General features: G+C 37.1%; 2 protein-coding genes across 6 annotated transcripts; both read right to left on the reverse strand.

Moving 5' to 3' along the window:
- Positions 1-685: 685 nt before the first annotated feature.
- kiaa0513 (KIAA0513) lies at positions 686-11,838 on the reverse strand. 5 transcript variants are annotated; one of them, XM_079465239.1, is made up of 13 exons: positions 11,696-11,823; positions 7,265-7,711; positions 6,931-7,030; positions 6,081-6,154; positions 5,876-5,946; positions 4,678-4,882; positions 4,412-4,452; positions 4,201-4,279; positions 3,886-3,963; positions 3,362-3,391; positions 1,306-1,386; positions 1,090-1,184; positions 686-970 (listed from the first exon to the last, which is right to left on the reverse strand). In XM_079465239.1, exons 2-13 carry the CDS (start codon positions 7,645-7,647, stop codon positions 921-923), a joined length of 1,287 nt encoding a protein of 428 aa, XP_079321365.1. In that variant the 5' UTR covers positions 7,648-7,711; positions 11,696-11,823; the 3' UTR covers positions 686-920. The 5 variants fall into 5 exon arrangements, with proteins under 5 accessions (XP_079321365.1, XP_079321366.1, XP_079321367.1 ...); XM_079465240.1 differs by lacking the exon at positions 11,696-11,823 and adding an exon at positions 8,251-8,380; XM_079465241.1 differs by lacking the exon at positions 3,362-3,391 and having other exon boundaries at positions 11,696-11,838.
- An 85-nt stretch (positions 11,839-11,923) lies between these two features.
- LOC306899167 (fatty acyl-CoA hydrolase precursor, medium chain-like) lies at positions 11,924-16,453 on the reverse strand. The gene is made up of 13 exons (XM_079465244.1): positions 16,151-16,453; positions 15,788-15,992; positions 15,449-15,578; positions 15,124-15,257; positions 14,861-15,014; positions 14,267-14,368; positions 14,062-14,163; positions 13,840-13,980; positions 13,582-13,662; positions 13,267-13,408; positions 13,046-13,195; positions 12,822-12,894; positions 11,924-12,408 (listed from the first exon to the last, which is right to left on the reverse strand). Exons 1-13 carry the CDS (start codon positions 16,215-16,217, stop codon positions 12,243-12,245), a joined length of 1,647 nt encoding a protein of 548 aa, XP_079321370.1. The 5' UTR covers positions 16,218-16,453; the 3' UTR covers positions 11,924-12,242.
- Between the last annotated feature and the right edge of the window lie 682 nt (positions 16,454-17,135).

Genomic DNA, 17,135 nt, shown 5'->3' on the forward strand with positions numbered 1-17,135 from the left:
ACAAAACACACACTAGCTCTGTTCTAAACAGCCACATTGCTGCTAAAGCATGTTACTTTACCCTAACTACATGTTTTATCCATACACAAAAACATCAACAGGCAGGGTGCACATACACGTGTACTGTACTGTAAGCATCAACACTACTTGTTTTGTAGAAAGAACAGCATGCTGACACGATTTTGCTTAAACTAAAATGGACTATGAAATATCACGGATTACTAAAAAGGCACTTTAAACAGGAGAGAATAGATATCGATCCAGTGTGCATGTATGAGGATGTTACAAACACGAATACTCTATTTATCCAGAGAGGAAAACACACAAAACACCTGCGAAGAGCAAATTATCAGATTCCTATGAGCAAAAAGTAACATGTATATGATGAAACCGGAACAAGGCGGTATAAAACATACAAGTTAGCCGACATTGAGATATAGAGGGAGGGCTAAAGATAAGGGGACCTGCAGCTGTGCATTCTGGGTAATGTTAGATTATCAGACTGTGTTTTTTTTTTGTTCATTACGAGTCAAGGTCAACTTGCTCAAAGGACATTTTAACTGACCAGCATTGTGGGTACTTGATTTGTTCAACCCAAGGGATGGCATTTATATCACATACTCATAACATCATATTCACAGCACACAAAAAAACTCCATATCTCTTTTTAATGAATGAGATCCCGAGTTGAAATGAGGCCTAAGAATTGTAATGATGTCATGATAAGATATATTGCTATTCCAGTATATGTGCATATTTTTGTAGTTGTTTGGACAAAATGAGCTGTTTACACATTGCAGCTTGACACTGCACGAGTTTCTGCAGTGGGCAGTATGAGGTAAAATTGCGTTAGCATTTGAGGAATACTGATCATTAGAGAGTTCAAATTTGACGGTTGGGTTTGGATGATTTCTGCCTTTTTATTCGGCAGCCATCTGCTCGATGTGGTCGCACAGCAGCTTGTATTGCTCTGAATCAGAAAAACAAAACAAGTGAATTAAATCTTTAAATGTGTAAGAATAAATGTGATTCTTTTCCAGTCTCAGAGAAGAAAATGTATATCTGAATGTTTTCAGGAAATGTCAATACCTTCATTCAGATTTCCAATGACCGCCTGCTTCTTCAGAAAGTCATTGCAGAGTTTTTTGCTCAGGCCAAAAGCAACCATGTTATGAGTGAATGTTCTAGTTGATCAGAAACAAAGTGCAAACATAAGAACATACAGTATACAATGATGTCTGAAATGTTAACATGCTCATATCTATGAAATATCATTTATAAAAAAACTGATACCATGTGACTCACCCCAGCTGACCGAAGGTGATGTTCTCATTAAACCTGGAGCTGTCATCTTTTTCTTCTTGGGTCATGTGACACCACTTTTCTCTACAGGCACAGGAAAGGATGTCAGGATCAGAGTTCACAGATTTATTTTTGTTTCTCTCTCTCTCATGGCAGATTAAAGGAAAAGCCGAAAGACCAACATCAAGACTCGCTGCCACAATGTAAGCGCTTACAATAGCGTTCGCTCATAAACCATAAACACTGGAAGGTTAGAGAGTTAAAAGGCATAAACCAAACATACAAAGACACAAGTGTGCTAGCCAAACATTAGTGCTCATGCAAAATCCAATAAACATTTCTGAAACAGGTTTAGTGAGCGGTCAGCTGTAGCCATGGTTCACAATGAATCCAAACAAAAAACAAGACGCAAAAATTAAATAATAAAAAACATATGACACACAACCACAGCATATTTCAGTTCACAAACAGGAAAAAATAAACTTGCTTTTTTCTGTGTACAATGTGTTCCTATCCTAAAAATAAACAAGGTTTAACCGGAAAAAAACAAATACGAATATACAACATATACCTAATGACTAACACCTTTAGATAAATGTTGCAATTTTTTTATTATTTAAAGAGCCTATTCTGATATATCTGTTGTATTTTTTCGTTTTGGTAGTTTATTTTGTATATTGTACAATAGGACATCAATACTTCTGAACGGAAACATTTGTGGCCACCCACAAGTTATTTTGCATTCCCATAGATATTGGTGTATAAAAAGTATATATTAGAATGCTTTAAACTTAAAATCAGACCAATTACCACACGACAAACTATCATAAATATCCATGTGTGAACATGTGATATAGGTCACATGTTGAACTTTAATACATACCCATAAGTATGAACAGAATAATAGGGGTTTTTAAGCTGTTTTGGTTAGCTGTTATTAGCAAAATGAACATGGTATAAAGGAATACATCCTGCAATCATGCAATAATGGGAAAATACATAAATGTATGCAGAACCAATGAGGAAAAGCCAAAGCAAAAGACACTTTCAATACACTGAGCTCAACACTTGTATTTTGATGTGTACGAATCCTGGTTGCAATCATATTTTAATACATAGGTCCCCACAATGCTTTTTATATGGAGGGATTGTTCAGTCACAATGTAAACTAAAAGTCTAAAACTGAAAATTTTAAACCAAAACTAAAAGTCTAAATTTGAAACTAAAAGTCCAAGTTGAAAATTTATTTGGTATATAGGATTGGGCATTTGGTATATAGGATTGGGTATTTGGTATATAGGATTGGGTATTTGGTATATAGGATTGGGCATTTGGTATATAGGATTGGGTATTTGGTATATAGGATTGGGTATTTGGTATATAGGATTGGGCATTTGGTATATAGGATTGGGTATTTGGTATATAGGATTGGGCATTTGGTATATAGGATTGGGTATTTGGTATATAGGATTGGGTATTTTGTATGTTTTGTACTTTCAGTTTTAGACTTTAGTTTATATTGTGACTGAAAAATCCCTCCATTTTTTAAAGCAAGGTTAAAATTTAACAATATAGACATTTTGATAAGACACTTACACCAAAGCAAAATATGAGTCAACACTTTTTTTCTGGCTGTCCAGTGGTTTCCTTTGAGTACCAATGTTATCAGAATATCACACAACTTCCTGAGTGTATCCTGCTCTGACAGATACTGTTAGTGTGACATTCTCACTAATCTGCATCAAGACCCGCAATGTATGAATATAAAACACTTTCCCAAATGTACATGCTCACCCCTTACTGTTAATGTGCCCTACACATTAAAGGGCTTGCTCACCCAAAACTGAAAATTCTGTCATCACGTACTTACCCTTGTGCTGTTCCAAATCTCTATTCTTTTTAATCATTTTGTTTTATCAAACACAAAATAAGGACTGACAGCCATTCAAATTCATTGCAATGATGACAGAATTGTCGTTTTTGTTTTGTATTTCATTATTTTTACTCTTTCTCTGCCTTTCCTGAGCAGTGTCCAGAGCAGACGGAATGAAGGACAGACCTTTCATCTTTCTCTTCCTCAGCCGTCCGCCTGTGTGAGGCAGCAAGGCACAGGGAGATAAAGGGTTAAAGTCACATGCAGAGAGAGTGAGAGCCACAGAGAGCGAAAAAAGGCAAGATAGGATGATGAGCAGATGAGCACCGTGGAAGAGTTAACCACAAAACACAGAGTGCGGCTGGAGGGCTCGTCCAGACATCATTGTCAGACATTTCCACTACAAATACTGCGGAACCCTGTCATATGTACCGGGAACGCAGTCACGCACCTCAGCTGAAATGCTTTAGTAGTTTATTGTAACATCACTAACAATCTATCACACATAATATAAACTCTCGATCTCTCCCTCTGGCTTTAACAGACGCACAAACAAACACAGTCTTTACAAACACGCAATCTAACATGTGCATTAGGTGCCGTGCAAAGCCTGTTTTATTTAATAGCACGATATATTAGAAGACAGAGAAAAAGAAGTGTCCTGTTAAAGAATTATAGAGCATGATGGGGAAAATGCTACGCCCTCTTACCTGGTGGTGGGGGATCTTTTATTTCTCTCGCAATGGACGGCATCAAAAAACCCAGCGTTCCAAAACCTCAAAGTGTGCCTTTTAAAAAAGTGTATATGTGGGAGAGACTATTAGAGTAATATATTCTTTCTACATTACAGTCATGAGACAACACATTCAAAAGAAAATGATTGGAAAACTGTACAGGTTTGGAACAACTAGAGAGTGAGTAATTCATGACAGAATTTTCATTTTTGCGTGAACTATCCCTTTAACATAAAAAACATTTCACAAATAGCTATTCATCTTCGTGATTTTGGTGTATTGAGTGCCTACCATATGGGCTGCTGTTTCAGGTGTGTGTACAGGTAAATCTTCTCTTCCTCTTTTTTGTCTGGGGAGAGAGGTGGAGAAACTACAGGACACACAAGACAAGCACAGTTAATTCCACTCAAATCTGTATGTTTCTTAAGTGCTTTATTATGACAGACACAATCCCTGTGGTTCAGATGCTTTACTCAAGAACACAGTGGTGTTGCTGAGGTACCTGGAGTTCTGGTTTTCTGTTCTGCTGCTCGATCTGTGTCTCTGAGGACAAGATAATGAGAACAGAATGAGTTTGTGAGGCACGGCTGTCATAATACAGACAACATGAGTCACGACAGTCAGCTTGCTGTCCAACAAGCAACTTATTGATGCCAAAGGTCAACCAGATTATGGTCATTTTTTGTTTTGACATTTCCAGCTGTGGGCCAAAGCTTATTGCTTGTTCAGCAATTTTGCAAATGATTTAGAGATAAAATGGACACTCACTCATTCTTACGACCCAACGGTGCTCTCAGTTTGCTTTCCAGACCCCCGAAGAATCCTTTAACGTCAGTCTTGGTAGAAGTGTTTTTGAGCAATCGTTCTGCAATGTCCTTCTTCCCAGAGAGCCAGACCTTTCCACTGCGCAGGTATGAGTCGATCCCCCCGCTGGGCCTCTCTAGCAGCTCGGAGGGAGACAGCTGTAACTTACCTGTCATGCACACAAACATTTTCACAAGAAATTGAAAATGAAATAAATTAAATTGTCATACTACACATACACGTTTGTAAATACACTTTATGACACATAATAATTGATTGTTATCAATGTATATACTTATTTCTTATTGTATGAAATCAGGGGTATATGACACATTTAATTCCAAAATATTGACAATTTTCAACAACATTTTTGTACATATTTCATAAAGAACTGACAACATTTAAAGTTTAATTCCTTCTGTATTTAAATAAATACTGAAAATGTCTATCACTGACAATGTGCCACTGTATAAAACTACTTGTAACTCGCTTTGGATAAAAGCGTCTGCCAAATGAATAAATGTAAATGTAAATGTAAACATTCTAAAAGAGTCGTTCTTGAGGTTGAAAACCACAAAATTTTAAACAAAATATTGTTGAAATAATGGCAGTGGAAAAAAAAGATAGTTCTGTCATCATTTACTCACACCTTTGTCATTTCAAACCTGTGCGAGTTTCTTTCATCCACAGAACACAAAAGAAGATGTTTTGAAAAATGTTGGTAAGTGGCGCCCATTCACTCGCATAGGTTTTGTGTACATACTCCATACGATAGAAGTGAATGGGGGCCCCCGGTGCTTTTCCTTGACCAACTTTCTTCAAAATATCTTCTTTTGTGTGCTGACTGCATATGTTTTTTATTTAAAAAACAATAAATAATTCCTAATTTTGTGAATTCTTTTGTAATTATTTTACAAAGATTCATAGATTCAAAACTTTCCTCCTGGTGTATACCAGGTCACTGTGCCCACATAAACACACTTCACTTGAAAGCACATTAAAATAGCAAACTAATTGGCTGTTGTAGACACAATAACAGTTAGTGAATAAGAGCTGAGTCATAGGCTTCAACAGGAAGTGGAAGAAGGGTGTTTCTTTACAGATTAATAGATTCTTCTCTATTGTAGCATGCTTGCTTAACACTATATATGAGAACTCTTACCCATGTAGTAATATGTGAAGCACATGGTCATGAGATGTTTGGCAGGGCTATAATCGTCCATCTGGTAACATCTGTCAATCAAATATAAACAGTGACTTCAGGAATGCCAAAGAAATCTAGAGGAGCAGTCCTTAGGCAGAATGTGTAAAATGATTTCCATGTAACTTCGAACACAGATATCAGAGATGTCATCGCTGATACTTACTCAAACAAAACAACAGCAAAGGACTGCACGAGCCTGTAGAATGTCTGTTCACTCACACATTTGGAGTGGCAGCGCTGCAAACACAATTTGTTACGATCACAACTGTACTGCACATTTCTACATATTTATACACAGCCTATTTATTTAGTAAATCTTAGAACAATTCAACTTTTAAGAACATAAAGAGACTTTTGACCACATTGTGTTTTTGTCACAAAGTGATTCATTGCAAAGTTTGCGTCATTATATTTTACGCTTGCTTCATAAATGTTGCCTTTATTGCAACACATCACGTTAAATAATAGCTTACACTGCGTTTTCATGTTTGTGTGAACTTTGCTAACAAAGGCGCGTCTCTTAAAGGTCCAGTGTATGAAATGTAGTGACATCTAGCAGTGAGGTTGCAAATTGCAAGCAACTGACACAGGTCTAAGATCACGAAGGAGCTTTTTTGCTCTATAGAGCAAATTGTCTGTTTAGGGCTACTGTAGAAACAACATGGCAAATTCCATGCAAGGGGGCCGACCGCTGTATAGATATAAATAGCTCATTCTAAGGTGATAAAAACACAACGCTTTATTATGTAATGTCTTTATAAACCTCTGAAGACACAGTTATGCATATAATATTGCATTACTGTCAATAGATCCTCCAAAAAATGACACATTGGACCTTTAACAGAAACTCTATTGTAAATGTTGTGTAAGGAGGTCTATGGGACAGAGGAAAAGAAGTAAGGTTGAGCAATGATTGGGTTGTGCATGATTCATAATTGCTTGAGTGATTTTTGCTTAAGTACTTGAGTTTTTGTTCCCATCCCTACTGAACATGAAGACTGGTTGCTTCATACCTGCGCACTGACATATTTGGCGAACCACTCCCTTCCTTTCCCGTTCTCTCCAGAACATAGATTTCCAAAATTAGCCTTCTCCTCCTGATCAAAGTCCTCTCTGATAGACAAAAGGAGAGTGAAAGAAGCAGGGAGTAGTGGCGAGAGAGAGAGAGAGAGAGAGAGAGAAAGAGAAAGAGAGAGAGAGGAAGTTCATCAAACAGTAATTCACACTCTTAAGAACACAATACACCACATGCAATGTGCCCTTTAACCTGTTTCCTCACAAAGCTGTCGAAAAACACTGAAAGTCAAAATATATGTTGTGAGTTAAATTTAATGTTTATTACATCACCTTCCGTGGAATAATCTCTCCACGTAGCTTTTCATGAAAGCCCGTATTTCTGTCTCTTCTGGATCTTCTGCACTGTGACTGGAGCAAGATGATGAACGACGCGTGCTCGACGGGTGCGAAGGGGATTCAGTATCCTCGTTCTCGCTGTCTGCAGACTCGGTGGCGTCAGTGTCATTTCCTTCATCGTCGTCTCTGTGGGTGCTGTGCGTGGGGGCCATGGGCTCCGGTAACAGGGGCTCAATGGTGGCGGCACTCACAGTCTCAGTTATAAGAGGCTCCGCCGAGAAAAAGTCTGTCCCGCTGTGAGATCCTACAGCAGAGGGCGCTGTCCCTTCTGGAGGCGAGTCAAAGTCTATAAGGTTGCTAACTACGGCCCCCTCCATGATCTTTCACAAGTCACGGCAGCCCACGAAGCGACCTACGTCCGTAGCTCCAGAACGGCTGGACCTGAAATTACGAAAGAAACATACTTTATATAAATAAATATTACGTTGTTTAATCTGTTTATAAATATAATATAAAGTATTCAAAATATTTTCATAAAGTCTAACATGACGGCAAGGATGCATGTTATTTTCTCTCTTCTCTAAAATTTCTATGCAGCTGTGTTTATACAGACTGACCACAACATTCTGTCAGAGCCTGTTAATACACATCTAGATCATGAAATCCATCGCAAAAAATCTCTGTGTAAAAGCATGTGTTACCATTCTAATAGAGCTCTAGACATAAGCATATAACCAGAATGATGCCGTCTGTATAAAACAATGCAAGTGTGTCCTTCAATCTCTGACCTCAAGGAAACCACCAATACATATTCCCTGAGAAATCTTGAATACAAAAAAGTTTCAAATAAGAATAAAAAGAAAAAACGTATCAAACATGTTTATACTTATTGACTTGAATACAGTATTTTATAAACAAGGGATAGTTCACCCCAAAATAACAATTTAACATCATTTATTCACCCTAATGTAATTCCAAACCTGTATGACTTTCTTTCTTCTGCAGAACACAAAAGAAGATATTTAAAAATAAATTGGTAATCAAACGACATTGGCCCCCATTGACTTCCATTGTACGGACACACTGAATGACATTGAACAAAAACCTACTAATGGGTGAACAAATTACTCCTTGAGTAACCTATCCCTTTAATCTTGCCTCTGTAAAAACACCATCTGCTTCTTTATCTACTGTACAACTCTGGAGATGAACTTATCAGACCAATGACACGTGGCTCTTTCTCATAATATGAAGCAATGGACCTCGCAAGCACTTCTCTACCATGGCTTTTGAACAGCAGATAGAAAACAAGCTGAATGAAAAGAATATACAAACTCTGCATGTAGTACAGCAGTCATTCATGTTACAATTGCTTTAAAAGCCCTCTCTGGGTCCAAACATTACCCGCAGAATGAGATACGCATCAGGACTTTGATGATAGTTATATAATGCAGGGTTGGAAGAGCGTGACTTGGCTGACTTACAAGAGCACACAAACACACACAGTGGTCAAAGACAGAAACTTTGTAAACTGCGTGTGCAAAAAACTATACATGCCGTCTCCTACAATGACACTAGAGAGGAACAAAGGGTAAAAATATTTTTTATCTGTATGTAGGGCTAAAACAAGCCATTTTATTTCACTGTTATAATAGATATTACAAATAGGCCTGCACAATATTCAAGATTTAAAGATGCGCGTTATGTAATAATTTGATATAAGATATGCAATACGATAATGCTTTGAGTTTGTTAATTTAATTAAAAATAGTAAAAAAAATCATTAAATAAAAATATATGGAAAAATAACCAACACACCTTCTGTATGGGAAAAGAAAGAATTGCACAGCTTATAAAAGTGTCACATTTGTTTTTATGTCCAACAGTAAAACATGGCTGTTCAATGTCATTTTAATAAAACACACACATACCTACAAAAACTTAAATATGTTTTTCCTTAAATAAAGAAATCTGCTATTTGCATCTAACTTTTAACAATCATTCGGTTTTTGTTAATTAGGTTAAAAAGAAATGCCACTTTATGTAAAAATGAACATCTGGTGAAACAATCCATATTTTATTGTCTCCTATTTCATATAACAAATATGTGTGCAACAGTATTCTCTCTCATAAAATGTGTCAGTTCATCAAACCAATTACCAATTTAATGTAGTAAAAAAAATTCAATTATCTTTATCAACCGTTTACTCTTTCTGTTTTCTACCAGTATTTTACAGGGTCTAAACGCTCAAGATGCTATAGGCAAACAACACAAAATGCTATATATGCTTATGGCGAGCTGTAAAACTATCGGAAAACCACGATCCTAACCTTTATCTTCGTAATGAAATCCCCAAAACTGGCCAATCAGTGATTCATTTTCCTTACGTCACCACTTAACAACCGAATAGGACAAAGTCAGTTGGGAATCACTAGGTACGGTTACCAAGGAGTGCGGTGAAACTAGAATCAGCAGGGCAGAGAGAAATTCAATTACATATAAATCTCTGAGAGGGGACATGGTGGTTCTGCCCAAGTGCACGGTCAAGTCAATCAAAAAGGGATAAAACATATAAAACCACTGAGCAGGAACACTTATTTACTGCATTAAAAATAAAAGACAATACAGATGATTGCAAACAGCATCCCAAAACCGGCTGAATAAGGAACGGCTGCATAAGGGTTTGTACTCTGTAAGTGTGAGTCAGTGCACTTCTGATGTGAAAGTAAGGCCACGCAGAGGTTAATTTACGGCAGCTTCATTTGCATCATTACGCAACATATCCTGCCATTTCCTTACAGGGAAACCTCACTCATATCTCTCACAGCATCAAGACACTCAACTTACAGTAGTCATTCTATACAATACAGAGCAACAAAGAGCTTGATTATCTAGTTGATGGACCATGATCACAGTTCACATAAACAAAGCCTAAACGGATCAATGCTAACCAGGGAGCATCAGTTTCCATTAAAGTCACATAAAATGCCCCAGAGTGCACGGCTGAGAATAGCTTCTAAAAGAGAGCTTTTCATCAATGGCCTGCTGTTAAATAGGACAAGACAAATTATCCTCTGCTTGGTTCAAGAAGCCTGCAGTCACACAATTTTAAACAGTACAAAGCCAAAAGCAGAAAATTCCCAAGACAATCATTTGCAATACTCTGAATTATTGCATGAGTCAGGTGAAATCAGCCATACAGCACCAGACAGTATGAGGAAATACAAGGTCTAAGCAAGTGAGAAGGAACTTCAAAACAATGGATTTCTACAGAGAAGGATTGAAACCCTTGCTGTTCCAGCGGTAGTGCTGGCGGTGTTTTAAAATAGTAGTGCCTGTCAAAATACCAGGCTTATCAAAAGACAATCCACAGGCCCCGTCACACTCTTAACAATGTAATCTCTTATAACAGGCCATATATGAAGCTCTAACAGCAGCTGCATTCTCTTTGCCGTCTGTTTGAACCAAACGTCGTGATCAAAGTATTATAATTGTGACATGCAATACTACAAATCTGAGGGAAACCTAATATTGAATGCGAAAAGTGTTTTAATTCCCATCACTATTTGATTAAATCTAGAAAAGTAGACTTGAAGTCGGAGGGGTTGATAGATCCGCCCAAGCCGTCAAACTGACGTCATCAGAAAAGGACCGCCTTTCCAGTAGAGAAGTGCATTTTTTATAAAGACTATATCACTGACTTGCAAGGATGAACTGTTTATCCAATTACACAAACTGTATTTTTGTTGTTGTTTGTCAAACACACTTAAAACGTACGTTTCTTTATTTAGCATACGCTTTTTCCAAGCAAATAAGAGATTATTTGACATTCTGTTGTGTTAGTGAAGTCACTTCTTCCTTTCTTTGTTTTTAAATCAGGCAAAATATGTTTTCTATCATCTACTGTAACCCTCACAGACACATATGGCACAATATATGAAAAGAACTAAGCCCGTACACACAAGTGCAATGTATACAATACGTTTGCGCGTATCATACACAGAACACATACCACACGCAGCCACGTGAAGTGTAACATATCCACATGGCCTTTATCCTTCATACCAGCACACTGCAGTTCAGTTTACTCTTGCCAAATGAAACCCGCCCTCCATCACACTGTAAACAACACTGTACAATCATACCCACACTGATGGCTTTTCTGCGTAAAGAAGACGTGGCTTAAAACCTTCAACGAGCCTCGTTTACACTGTCGCTCGTGCATCTTTTATAATACGTCAGGGTTATAATAACGCATTTGACGTTGGGTACACGGGGTACCTGCAAGCCAGGCATGTAATGAACAGGAATAGGTTGCTTTAATGACACGTCGTGTTACATCGCACTAAAATTCAAATGACGGCGCACTTATTCCGATGATTTATTTAAAGTTCCCCTATAAAATGTTGTTAGACGATACTTACCCTGGATGATCCAGGTTCAGAACGTTTTCCAGCGCGTTACGATCTCCGATCTGCTCCAAACCAGTCGTAGTGTGCGCATGCGCAACAGCATCAGCAGCGTGAGATGGGAACCCAGTGACGTTACCTCTGTAAAAACGTGACGCATACTGCGTATTTGTGTTGTTTACTTATGTTTTTACTACTGTTGATAGTTCCAGGTGCATCTTATTAAAGTAGCACATATATTGTACGATTAACTAAAAACGTGTTTTATTAATTTACAGTTACATTTATACACTCATTGCTTATTATTTTAACACATTTTCTAGAATGACACAAATAAATATTAGTATTTCGTGCCGGCCAATTACTTTTTTTTAACAAATTTAAACTGTGTTTTAGCTTCTAAGTAGCCACACTTCAAGGATTGAAAGATCACACACACATCAATGAGAACTACTATCTGTCTCATGGACCATCATTCCAGAAACAACAAAATAATAGAAAAGAGGCGTGATTTAGATATTTTTATTGTAGAAGTGTCAAGTTTGTTTATCATTATGTCTCATTATGCCGCACGGAGAGCAGCAAGCTTTTTTAGTAACTCTACATTGAAAAAGTGCAGTTTGTCCTTCTTCAAACCTTGTCCTTCGGCTTGGTTCAATCCCAGGTTCATGTATTTTTCAGACTGTTCATACAAAGGCCATTGCACCAATCCAGGTCCATTTGGTGAGCTTTAAAAAAATTAAGTAATCATTGATGAATCTCCTTACAAAATCCTGTTTTGATCAGTTTGATTGATTTTGCTGTGCCAGATCAAACCACACTTTTCTTTTAGACTAATCTCATCAGTGCATACGTTTCTTATGTTTTGTTGTTTTAATGTTTGTGTAAAACATCATCTAATGCTCATCGCAGCCTGTTTGGGACTATTATAAAAACATCCCATCTTTAGTCATAATTTTAAGTACTTTTTCCACAGAAGCTATATTATAAGCTGTATAAATCCATATGCATAAAGAAAATTGAAATGTTAAGTTATTATCCACTGAAAATTACACGGGTGTGACAAGTTCAAAGACCCTACCGATCAGCATAAGACATGAAAGTTTGCATTCTGTAATACAGGGTATGATGTTCAACTCACCCACTACGAACAAAATTAGCCCAGTATCCCATCACTGTTTTGCATAGCTTGTTTTCCTCTTCAGTGGGTGTGCCTTTGAATTATAAAGAAGGAATATGCATGAGTTCATCACGACTGATGCAAAAAAATTTGCTGTATGATATACATGTGCTCGGTCCAACAGTTGATCTTTAACTATTATCCTTTTGTTAATACTCCAATAGAGCTTTATAGGACCTACATACCTATTATCTTGAGATGGCCGTTCCAGAAGCAAGACCCAAAGACAAATCCAACGTCATCGGCATGGTCAGCCTTTACAAAGCTAGGTCTGAGATCTTTAAATACACTGGGCCGATGCTGAAACTCATACATATACACGGGTACCCCAGCATCTGTGAAGTAATAACATGGTATAAATAGAAAATAAGCCCTCACAGCTGTACAACTTAGTTTTGCAACCAACCTCTATGATAATCTGCAACTTTAATGACGCGGATCACCATAAAAATATCTCCAACCATCTCAGTAAACGCGTTGCGAATATCCTCTGGTGTTTTAGCGTCTTTTAAATATTCATCCATAATGATTTCATTGGCCCCTGATGCCTAGACAGAGAGAGAAAAAAAACACTTACACACAAGTATCTTTTGACTGTTTTTGTGTTTGTCCACTTGAGGGAGACAAACACTTGCAGATTGTCCCGACCGCAACAATCAAAATAATTTAATGTTCAGAGCCAAGAATATTTTATTCGAATAGAAAGAAGAAAAACTTTTACTCCAGCTTTATTAAACATGTCCAGTAATGCTTTCACGGATTGTCTGTTCATTCCTTTTTCCCATCCAGGCAAAGCAAAAGCCTGAAATTAAAAGAGAACGCAACTTAAGGCTTATCATAGTGTATCCTCATCAAAGAATGCAATATAAATATCTATCTTATGATTATATCTACTAGCTATATGCATCATGTGGGTTTGCAAAGGCTGTCGAACTTTTGAATAATAATGGTAAAATATATGGCAAATGCTGATACTTACCCCTGGGAGTATCCATCCAAATTCATGGTTTGTCATACCCAGAAGAACAGGAACTTTCTGAAAGTCTTTACTCTTCAGCACCTCCTCTGCTGTGTTTTTAAGAAATTCCCCATCAACCGTTGCTCCAAGAAAGACTTTGTTCTGAAAAAAGATTTTTATAAAGCAATTAACAATTTATTATTTTCTTATATTATAGCAAAATAACCTAATTGTTTTTCCTACCTTTTTAGTTGCATTAATTAACTGTGTCTCAGTCAACTCTTTCAAGCATTTAACCAGCAATTCCGTAGATTCAAAGCCACACTCAGTAATATTCGCCACCACCTGGTCAAACAGATCACAAGCCTTCAGTTTCAGATTTTTACCTCTGATGTAGGCCTGATACCAGGGAAAACTACACAGTTTTTGTTGCATTCGTTCAAACTACCTTTGCAGCCACCAGAGGATTTTCAGAGAAATCTGTCAAGGTTGCCACTCCACTCTGAAAGACGGCCCGATGAAACAAACCTTTGGCCATGGGTGATAATGTCTGGCAAAACATAACATTTCTATTTAATAAATCAATTTCTATAACTCTTATGCTCTGTTTGGAGTTATTCAAGTTTTGATTTTAGTTTAATTAATATTTCAAATTAGTATTTATATTGAGATTTTATTTAAAGTATTTTCAATTTCTTGTTAGTTTTTGTGTATTATTTTAATTGTAGTGCTTTTCAGTTTATTTTTTAGGCAACATTTACATTTTCCTTTAGTTACGTTTTTCAAATAATTTTAGGTCAATATTTTATTTGATTTCAATGAACAGAAACGTTCTGAAAGTTTTAATTTTATTAAACTAAAATAACCTTGGTTCTGTTTATATATAATTTTTCTGAATTAACAGGAAACCTATGCTAATTATCTTAAGTTGCCATACAAATTGTAGTCACACAGGAACAGTAACACATTTTCTGTTGTTATGAATAATAGTGCATAAAGAACAGTCAAAGAAAGGTTAATTGACAGCATCTCTATTTCTCACCAGAAGAGATGTACTGATTCCACCTGCAGACTCCCCAGCTATGGTAACAGACTGAGGATCACCTCCAAAATGTTCAATGTGTTGCTGTACCCACTGTAAAGCTGCGATCTGGTCCAGGAAGCCATAGTTTCCCTGTGCGTGCTTATCTCCTGAGCTAAAATCAGAAACATGTTTTAGCAAAAAGAAAAATTGACATTATTTAACATTACTGATGTCAACTTTTATAAATGTTGGTAAATCTCCTCTCCATCATAGATAAATACCTGAAGTATCCTAAGATTCCAAGTCGATACTGAATGACAACCACAACTATGTTCTCATAGGCTGCCAATGGGGATCCATCATACGTGGAAGCTCCGCCTATGACTAACCCTCCTCCATGAATCCAAACCAGCACCTGTTGGTTTGCATAGATCTGTAAATGACTTTTTCAGAGGATATTAAAGGACCTAATAAATAGACACAACAAGAATAACCTGTGCGGTTACAAAACAACATACATGGCGAAAAGAAAACCCTTATTTGATCAGCATATTGTAAAAGGCAGAAAACATGTAGTGCAAAGATCTACTGTTCTTCTGTACTCACTGGAAGTTTATCTGATCCTGAAGGAGTGTAAATATTTAAATACAAACAGTCCTCTGAAACTCCGGGGGATGAGAAATCCAAAGACATGGCTTTTGCAACTAAAACTGAACTGTCTGGATCTTGAAGGCACCTATATTGCCACAAGAAAATTAGATTGTGTTAATAAAAATAAGATGCGCTTATTTCAATGGAAAGCCAAAGATGGTGGTTGATGTTACTGTATAAGTGACCTGACAAAACATGAGCTGAATATATTGTACTAGGCAACTAGTATACAGTTTTATGTAAAGTCGGGTCTGTGGTGTATTTCTATATAACAGATCATATTTTCATACTCACATTGCAGGGTGCTCAACGGCATGTCTCATGCCCCATCCTTCAATAGGTTTAGGAGCAGCCAGGCGGAGCGGGCCAATAGGTGGCTGGGCATAAGGGATCCCCAAGTATTGCGCAACCACCTTATCCGATCCTTTTACTTTCATGTATTGGCCACGTACACTGCCAGGCTTTAAAACGACCACTGGATCATTTAATGTTGGTGATTCTGGTTGGGATGTCAAATTTACTTGATGCATCAATTGATTGTTATATTCAAGCTTGTGTGAATTGCTATTTCTGCCTAACTGTAAAACCAACCAGCCAAAGCTACTAAAAAACTAATAAAAAATATATGTTATTTAAAAAACAAATAAAAGTACTTGCCTGTCACTGGGGCTGTCCAAACAGGGACCAATGCCAAGCAGAGTCCGAGCAACACTTCTTTTATCATAGCTGCTTTTTTGGGTAAAGACCGGCACCACCTGATCTCTCAAATGGAATGAAGACCTCACAAAATCAATCACACAGACTCACTTACGAAACACTGCCCTTTCACCTATTCCTGCACTACCCCAAAAACAAAGATGTTATCTGTGTACACAGTGAAACCGCTCTACTGGAGAGCAAAATCCATTCAGTGAAACTTTGAACTCCTTCCTACACAGTATTTTAAACTCTTTATATTGTAAATATCATTTTAACATGCATTACTAATATTCTGTTCAGGGGCGGAGCCAGACATTGGGGGCTTGGCCCAAATTTTCCACATTTAGGCCAGCTATATAATTTTTTTAATGTAAATGTTTTTTGTATCATCATTCTGAAACCATAACAAAACAAATGTTCACGATGACATTTTCTCTTCTCTTAACAGGTAGAATATGTTTGCTGTAAACCGTAACTATGAAGTTACATAATAAAGATGATTAGGAATTTGGAATAAACAACATTACTAATATAGAATATTGAACCCTGTTAACTAGTTTTCATCTCTGAAGCTTGCCATTTAACATTTAATTGTAAATAGTTGGCATTGTTGTGTCTGCCTTTACTTTTTTACTCTGTCTTTCTCAATTGATTGGTCAACTTTTTGACATTGACGAGCGTTAGCCGCTGATACCGCTGCACCAAGTTACTATACGGTACAGACATCACGAGAAAAGCTACTAATAAGTCAATTACTTATATTGTTTTTTTATATCCCAACAATGGTCCGGCAGACATTGAGTAACATAGACTAGTGTTAACATTAGCCATTAACCAGTAATCTCTGCATCAGTTTTCACATCACTGTAGCCAACCAGTTAAAAGGGGAGGTTCTTTTTTTCAAAAAGTGGACATTTTTGCAGTTTTTCTCCTCCTTTTGTAT

The sequence above is a fragment of the Barbatula barbatula genome (genome assembly GCF_947034865.1).
Source record: "Barbatula barbatula genome assembly, chromosome: 10".
Classification (NCBI taxonomy): Eukaryota; Metazoa; Chordata; class Actinopteri; order Cypriniformes; family Nemacheilidae; genus Barbatula; species Barbatula barbatula.

What these genes read in the sequence shown, in the direction of transcription:
- LOC306899167 (XM_079465244.1), bottom strand. Translation starts at nt 16,217, where the DNA reads ATGATAAAAGAAGTGTTGCTCGGACTCTGCTTGGCATTGGTCCCTGTT. An exon ending in GCCGTTGAGCACCCTGCAAT is followed by an intron (nt 15,579 to 15,787) that starts GTGAGTATGAAA and finishes GTGGCAATATAG; the next exon opens with GTGCCTTCAAGATCCAGACA. An exon ending in TTGGATGGATACTCCCAGGG is followed by an intron (nt 13,663 to 13,839) that starts GTAAGTATCAGC and finishes TTTTAATTTCAG; the next exon opens with GCTTTTGCTTTGCCTGGATG.
- kiaa0513 (XM_079465239.1), bottom strand. Translation starts at nt 7,647, where the DNA reads ATGGAGGGGGCCGTAGTTAGCAACCTTATAGACTTTGACTCGCCTCCA. An exon ending in TTTGCTGTTGTTTTGTTTGA is followed by an intron (nt 5,947 to 6,080) that starts GTAAGTATCAGC and finishes TTTGATTGACAG; the next exon opens with ATGTTACCAGATGGACGATT. An exon ending in GAGGAAGAGAAAGATGAAAG is followed by an intron (nt 1,387 to 3,361) that starts GTCTGTCCTTCA and finishes CTGTGCCTGTAG; the next exon opens with AGAAAAGTGGTGTCACATGA.